At 44.1% G+C, this 8,295-nt stretch overlaps 1 protein-coding gene across 1 annotated transcript; it reads left to right on the top strand.

The window, feature by feature from the left end:
• Positions 1–3,865: 3,865 nt before the first annotated feature.
• Positions 3,866–8,295, top strand: LOC119294192 (alpha-L-fucosidase 2-like). The gene is made up of 10 exons (XM_037572430.1): positions 3,866–4,155; positions 4,461–4,606; positions 4,762–5,630; positions 5,758–5,890; positions 6,283–6,441; positions 6,731–6,955; positions 7,044–7,145; positions 7,233–7,368; positions 7,455–7,650; positions 7,740–8,295. The coding sequence occupies exons 1-10, from the start codon at positions 3,939–3,941 to the stop codon at positions 8,050–8,052; spliced, it is 2,496 nt and encodes an 831-aa protein (XP_037428327.1). The 5' UTR covers positions 3,866–3,938; the 3' UTR covers positions 8,053–8,295.

Raw genomic sequence — 8,295 nt, 5'->3', positions numbered from 1 at the left:
GGGATCCATAGTTTCCACAACTTTTGCACTTTTGTTTTCCGATAGTTAGTTATCCTCAACAAAAGATGTGCTATTTGATCCTCATATTATAAGCTTTACATAAGAGGCTTGTTTGAGCTTAAATCTCATTTCACTAGGAAATACCTTATAGTTAGATGTTTACCAGTAGCGTTGGGTAAGAGCCCATGCTATTGTTAAGTAGCAGTAGCGATGGGTAAGAGCTCACAAATATGGTTCTCTATATGCTTTCTTTCTTTCAACTCCCAAAAGGGGTCCTAAAAAGATTGGATTATTTTAGATCCAGATTCTTTTGGCAAGGAGACGGTGAAAAAAATACAGGCTGGCCAAATGGAGCGTGGTTTGTAGGCCGAAAGACCAAGGAGGGCTCGGAATTCATGACTTGCAGGTCAAAAACGAGGCCCTACTCAGTAAATGGTTGTTCAAACTTCTTACTGAGGATGGTGTTTGGCAAACCATGCTGCGCAACAAGTATCTAGGTCAAAATGCGGTGTCCTAGGCATTTTGGAAACCTGGTGATTCGCACTTTTGGGCTGGCCTAATGGCAGCAAAGAAACATCTCTTTCGCTTTGGGTCTTTCGCGATAAAGGATGGGTCAGAGATTCGTTTTTGGGAAGACATCTGGCTAGGCAATGCCAGTCTCCGAGAACAATATCCAGGCTTATACAACATTGTTCGCGATAAGAATAATACTACTGCGCAAGTGCTCAGTTCATTCCCGCCGAATATTTCGTTCAGGTGGGATTTGTTTGGCCCCCGACTTGTGTCATGGCATAATCTTTTATCCCGATTGGATTCGATTAACCTGACACAAGGCCGGGATGTGTTTCGCTGGAACCTTACTACATCAGGGTCTTTCACTGTAAACTATATGTATCGTGCGCTCACACATTCTGAGGTACCAGTGAGTAATAATAAGAAAATTTGGAAGTCCAAGATTCCAGTAAGAGTAAAAATTTGCATGTGGTATCTTCGTAGGGGGGTTGTGTTAACCAAAGACAATCTCGCACGACACAACTGGCAAGGGAGTAAGAAGTGTTGTTTTTGTACTCATGACGAAACAATCAAACACCTCCTTTTCCAATGCAAGTTTGCACGTTCTACGTGGTCAGTCATCCAAATAGCGTCAAATTTGTATCCGCCCACAACTGTTGCCAATATTTTTGGTCATTGGTTGGATGGTGTTTCAAATAGGTTCAAAACGCTAATAAGGGTGGGAGCGTATGCCTTAATTTGGTGGCTTTGGCTATATAGAAATAATTTTGTTTTTAATGGAAGAAATGCTTCTCCTCTACATGTTATTTTCCGGTGTACGCAATTGCTACGTATGTGGTCTATGTTACAACGACCGGAGGATCAACCGTTGTTCAAGGCGGTGTGTATGCGATTGGAGCAGGTGGCTATGGAGGTTTTTTCCCAACATGGGTGGCAACATAACCTTCGGATCGATCTACCACCTTCATCGACATAGGCATAGTGTCGGTCTATAGGGCTCTATTGTTGCCGATTTGTCGGTTTTTTTATCAATTTTTGTCAGACCTTCATTTTGGGCCGTGTGCATCCTAGTTATGCAGAGGCCGGGTGTTACTCATAATGCTTTGTATCCGCTTGATGCTACATTTAAGATAATAAAATCGCCCTTTATCAAAAAAAAAAAGAGCACACGCTACAGGTATGTTTTAGTAGCAGCGCAGAGTGACATAAAACACGCTGTTGCTAAGTAGGCCCTATGGTAGCTTGGATCGAGCCAGAGTAGCAGCGCGGGGTATACTACCTGCCCTACAACTAACCATGTAGCAGTAGTGTAGGTCCTGTACTCATTGCAGCTACTATCTACACGTATATCCATTCTGTTAGCCTCACTTACTAGTAGGGCTTGCCACCTACCCTGTGCTGCAAGTAACTCGATAGCAATAGCATGGGCCCATTTCCCCGTGCTATTGCTAAACCACATTATCCTCTTCCGCGCCGGTCCTCAGTCTCCCCCTCACTCTTCCTCTCCACTCTCTCTCGCCGCCGGCCCTCCCCCTCGCGGGTCAGCCCTTTCCCCCGCCGCCGGTCCTCAACCCGCCTTCCCCGAGCCTGCCATCGTCCTCGGTGGTGGTGGAGGACCTCTCTGCTATTGGTCCTCACGCCCTCCCCCCTGCCGGCAGGCCCTACTGCCTCTCTCCGTCGTCCTCAACCCCCTCCGTCGTGGCGCCGTTCTAAGTCCCCTCCGCCGCAGGTAACCTTCCTCCTCTTTCTCTCTTCTTCTCTGTTTTTCTAGGGTTCATGCTAGATAGGTCAATATTGGATGATAATGGCAGTAAAGATGGCCACAAAGTATGCACACTAGGGTAGACATGGCATCACATAGTCCAATTCTTATTTAGTTTTATTTAGGCCAATTTTTTCTTTAGTATTTTTTTGTTGTATTTAATGTTGTTATATTTAAGATTATTTGGTTATCTTGCTATATTTAGGGTTATTGCGACTATATTTAGGTTTTTAGGCTAGATTGTTGTATACATTGAATATATGATGACTAGGGTTTCTTCAACAGAAGAAATATTATTTGGACATTGAATCCAGGTTAATTGATATAGCTAATTTCCTAAACTAGAAGAAGTATTGTTGCTACCGATTCGGGTACATATCCTAAGAAAACATAATAGCTCAAGGCTAAACCATAACTACTAATTGTTACTCTAGCTAATTGCCTAAATTAAGAACATCATGGCCGTTCAACTTTCCCTCACATGTTTAAACGAACTATCTTTTGACTTACCCACCACCGTTGGTAGGTCGAGATACTTTTTCGATAGGGTTTCTGAATCAACACCCACCACCATTTTGTACTATTTGGACACGTGTATGTGTATGGACATGTTGACCTTGAGCTGTTGTGTATGTGGTGCCAAAGATGGCCACATATGTCTCTTTCTATTGCAGGGAAACTCCGAGTGGCCTATATTTTGCTGGAATGTTGATCCATTTTGTTCCGGCAAATTTCAGGCGCTCGATATGTCCTGTTTTAGCAAAGGTCATGCCGAAATTTTCCATGAATTTTGGCATGACTTGTGCTAGAAAGTATGACATGTCGAGTGCCCGTGATTTGCCGGAACAGGAAATTAAATGACACTCCGGCAAAACATCAAATTCATATGTCTTGTTGAAGATTTCAGTAATTTTTCATTAAGTTTATTCCAGAAAGACATAACATAAAACATGATGATTGAATTAAGTAACACAATGACGCAAACCAGCGCATGCCGAGAAGCGAGATGGAAAAGAGGTAGGCAAGACACAACTGACGCACACACACATGGCATAGTTCTTACCGCGGCTCCGCTAAAATCAGAAACATGACGTTCCGAAGCTGGAGGTGGAGGAGGAACATGCGTGTATGTGCTCTCTTTTTAAGCTTTTAGCTAGCGGTGCGTGGAATAACTCATCTTTTAAGTTGGTCTTACACATCCTGTGATGTGACTAAACTTTTTACACACCTTTTTATGCATGAATGGGCCATATGAGACTCTAAGATTTACTATGAATTATTGGCAATATTCTGAAATATTAAACGGGCTAGGCCTAATAATTTCGACATATCCTTTCAATACAAATTTTATATATCTGACTGAAGACAGAAGTACTCATGTATATTTTTTTTTTGAATTTTAGGCTCATGTATTTTCAGATATAAACACTCATGTATTATTATTATTATTTTGGGCGGAAGAAAACAATTGTAGCAAAATGAAGCAAATGTCTGGCTTGCAAAAGGCCAACACGGAGGCGGCGGAGACCTGCATGCACGCCGGCTTGTTGTTGTCCTCTCCCTTGGCGCCAAACAACCAAGAGAATAGAATGGAAGCTCCCTCCGAGCAGAGCACCAGACCATTTCTTCCTTCCAATCGTCCTGCACTCGTCTTCTACTGCCCATGGACATGGATGGTCCCGACGACTGGGTCTGGGTGCGCCGGCCGGCGGAGGAGGAATCGTGGCGTCCATGGACGGCCGAGGAGGAGGAGGAGCGGCCGCTCAAGGTGACGTTCTCGTCGCCGGCCGAGTACTTCACGGACGCGGCGCCGATCGGCAACGGCAGCCTCGGCGCCATGGTTTGGGGCGGGGTCTCCTCCGACAAGCTCCAGCTTAACCGTCCGTGATTCACTAACCCACTTGCTTCATGAAACTGAGTTCAGAATTGTAGATCAAGGGTGTCTTGTTTTCTGAAGATAGCAAACTGAGTGTGAAATGCATGAATTAGATTTATGTTTGGTGTATTTTGCTCGCGCCCCCATCTGAACGCCCGCCAGGTGTTCGACAAAATGCACCGAGTGCTGCGCGGTGTCCCCGCATATCCCCCTCGCCTTAACGTCGTGGAGTTTAATTCGGCTATGCCATGATTTGATGTTTTAAAGATGGGGGACAGAAATGATGTGCTACAATCTTTCTCCTGCCAGATGATACACTATGGACCGGCGTGCCAGGGAACTACACCGACCCAAAGGCACCGGGTGTTCTTGCGGAGGTGAGGGGATTGGTCGACCAAGGAAGGTTCGCCGACGCCACGGCTTCAGCCAAGGGCCTTTTCGGTGGACAGTCCGAGGTATGTTGCCTTTAGTTTTGCCTTTTAAAATATACATTCTTTTGCTGGCTAAATACAGTGCCCCAATACATCTGAACTATGAAACTGACGATATTGCTAATGATACATACTCGGGTTTATACTGCTTTCTTGATACATTGGTTCTTGTTCTGAAGGTATACCAACCTCTTGGTGACTTAAATATCGAGTTCAGCACCTCGGATGAGGTGTATGATTCTTACAAAAGAGAGCTTGATCTACATACGGCGACTGCTCTGGTCACATACGTCGTCGGGGGAGTGCAGTACACAAGGGAGCACTTCTGCTCGAATCCACATCAAGTCATCGTCACCAGGTTCTCAGCAAGCACACCAGGCCATGTCTCCTGCACACTGTCCTTAAGCAGTCAGTTAAGCCACAGCGTCACTGTAACCAATGAAAACGAGATGATCATGGAAGGTATATGTCCAGGTCAGAGGCCTGGGATGGGAGACAACGGTGGCGATAATGCAACTGGCATTAGGTTTACAGCTTCTCTGGGTTTGCAGATGGGTGGGAGCGCGGCAAAAGCTACAGTGCTGAATGACCAAAAGTTGAGGCTTGACAGTGCAGATTGGGTTGTTTTCGTAGTTGCCGCAGCATCGTCGTTCGATGGGCCACTTGTTAATCCTGCAGACTCCAAATTAGATCCCACATCTCTAGCTCTCAGTACGCTGAGTAACAGCAGGAACTTCACATTTGATCAACTTAAGGCAGCCCATTTGGATGATTATCAGAGCCTTTTTAACCGCGTGACCATACAACTTTCACGAGGATTGAACGACGCATCCACTTCGGTGGCTCGAAAAGATAGACCAGAAGAAGTTGCTGAAAACATCAGGACATCAGCAGATAGGGTGAAGAGTTTTAGTACTGATGAGGATCCTTCTCTGGTTGAACTCTTATTTCAGTATGGTCGCTATCTCCTCATTTCCTGCTCCCGGCCTGGAACTCAGGTTTCTAATCTGCAAGGAATCTGGAGCCAAGATATTGCACCTGAGTGGGAGTAAGAGCTTTCTTCCTTGTTATTTTTCTTTTGATTCATACTTTCAGTTGTTGATCTTGTTTTCTGACCATATTTTCTGGTCGATATTAACTTAATATGCTGAACACTTACGTGCTCTGCTTTTCAGTGCAGCTCCCCATCTGAACATAAATCTACAGATGAATTACTGGCCAGCACTTACTTGCAACCTTAGTGAATGCCAGGAACCATTATTTGATTTCCTAGGATCGCTTGCGGTTAACGGGAGTAAAACAGCAAAAGTAAGTTCCGGCTCTGATTACCGGGACTGGTGCTGATGAGACATGTTCAACATATTAACAGTTATTGCAACTTGTGCCTCAGTCATGAAAAGAAAGAGACATCGCATAATTACCGAACTTCATACCTCCTCTATTGGAAAATACAAATTGTGACACGATGTTTTAAGTTAGTCTAGATGTATATGTCCTATTGCAAATACCTCCATGTTTTTTTAGGACAATACCTTCATGTTATTCTTTTCTCTGTACTTTGGAGCATGCTGCAGTAAAATCAGTTCCTTTAAAAAAAGAATCAGAGCCATTTGTCCCATTTTGTAGCAACATTGAAGTTGAATTTCTTTAGCCTGATTCCTTTGGCCTACTTATTATGGGGAACTATGTGACTGTGACAGGTCAATTACCAAGCAGGTGGATGGGTAACACATCATGTGTCGGATATATGGGCAAAATCATCGGCGTTTCTTAAGAATCCAAAGCATGCTGTGTGGCCTATGGGAGGGGCCTGGTTGTGCACACACCTGTGGGAGCATTACCAGTTTTCACTGGACAAAGTAAGCCTCAAATCGTTGTACTACTTTCTTATTTCAGTTCACTCTCCAATGATATTGTCTTACTATATCTGACTTGACAAGCTTTGCAAGGATAATTTCTGGATCCAAAATCCCATCCTGTAAGAATGTTAAGGTTCCCCAAACTTTAAGAAAAACATATCTGAATATTTGCAATCCTTGTCAGAGATACATAATTAGAACATCAAATATTCTTCAAACTTTTTCGCAAAATAGTTATTTGGTGGTTCGAAGGTGTGAAATATTTACTGTCTTGTAAGATATTTTTCAGGACTTTTTGGAAAACACGGCATATCCATTGCTGGAAGGCTGTGCCAACTTTCTGGTTGACTGGTTGATTGAAGGACCTGGAGGTTATCTGGAAACCAATCCTTCAACTTCTCCGGAGCATGCTTTCGTAGCTCCTGATGGTAAGCCAGCAAGCGTGAGTTACTCGACAACAATGGACATCACAATCATTCGGGAGGTTTTCCTTGCAGTCCTTGCATCCGCTGAGGTAATTAAGCGGCAATCACTTGTAGTAACTAATTTTAGCACCATGGGGTAATAGCACATGTATGTACTGTAATCGGTTGATCGTGTAGCTTTTGGGAAAAGCTGATATTGATTTGGTTGAGAGAATCAAGAAAGCGCTCCCAAGACTTCCTCCCATACAATTTGCAAGAGATCGTACCATCATGGAGTGGGTAGGTGCTCAAAATGCTAAGCTGTTCTTTTGCTTTTCACTTTTAACATACCCTGTAGAATGATTTTTGTCATACATGTTAATGCAGGCACTGGATTTTAAGGACCCAGAAGTCCAACATAGGCACGTGTCGCATCTCTTTGGGCTTTACCCTGGACATACTATAGCCATGGATAATGATCCTGATGTTTGTGAAGCTGTTGCCAATAGCCTTTACAAAAGAGGTTAGCTCAACTCAAAAGCTGGACACATTGGACTACAATTTGACACATTTAACTAGTTTTTCTCATCTCTCCCTTTTGCTTGACAGGTGAAGATGGCCCCGGATGGTCAACTACATGGAAAATGGCGTTGTGGGCGCGTCTTCTGAACAGTGAAAATGCATACAGAATGGTTTTAAAGCTGATCACCTTGGTTCCTCCCGGTGGTAAGGTTGAGTTTGAAGGAGGACTCTATACCAATTTGTGGACAGCACACCCACCATTCCAAATCGACGCAAACTTCGGGTACATTGACCTCCCAACTCCTCACCATGGCATCTGAGTCTTCAGAAACTGAAAAAGTATTTCTGATCCCGCTCTTTCTGTTCTGACAGATTTGCAGCTGCCATTGCCGAAATGTTGATCCAGAGCACACAGAGTGACCTATACTTGCTCCCCGCTCTACCGAGAGATAAGTGGCCCATGGGCAGCGTCAAAGGGCTGAAGGCCCGTGGCGATGTAACTGTTGACATCCGCTGGAAGGAAGGGGAGCTTCATGAAGCGGTGCTATGGTCGTCAAATGATCGAAATACAGTCGCAAGGCTGCATTATGGCAAAGAGGTTGCTGCCGTGACGGTTCGTCGTGGTATTGTTTACAGGTTCGGTAGTGGATTGCGATGTCTGGAGACATGGCCACTCTGCAAATGACTGTCCCGTGCCATGCACTTGAAAAATGCTTGAATTAGTCATTTTTCATCTTTCACTATTGGACACAATGTTACATCGAGGGACACAGCTACTGCCAGTTTGACTGGGGAGTTTGAGGACCAATTTATCTTAGCATTTTGTGACAAAAATGCTGCTCATATATTGGAAATATGCTACTGCTCCTTCTTCAGCTTTTATTTACATTCTTTCATTGAGCATGGATAGAATTAGTTGAAGATTGTT

The sequence above is a fragment of the Triticum dicoccoides genome, chromosome 4B, assembly GCF_002162155.2.
Source record: "Triticum dicoccoides isolate Atlit2015 ecotype Zavitan chromosome 4B, WEW_v2.0, whole genome shotgun sequence".
NCBI classification, from domain to species: Eukaryota; Viridiplantae; Streptophyta; class Magnoliopsida; order Poales; family Poaceae; genus Triticum; species Triticum dicoccoides.
Note: the sequence above shows the minus strand (reverse complement) of the source record. Positions and strands in the feature narration are given on the sequence as shown.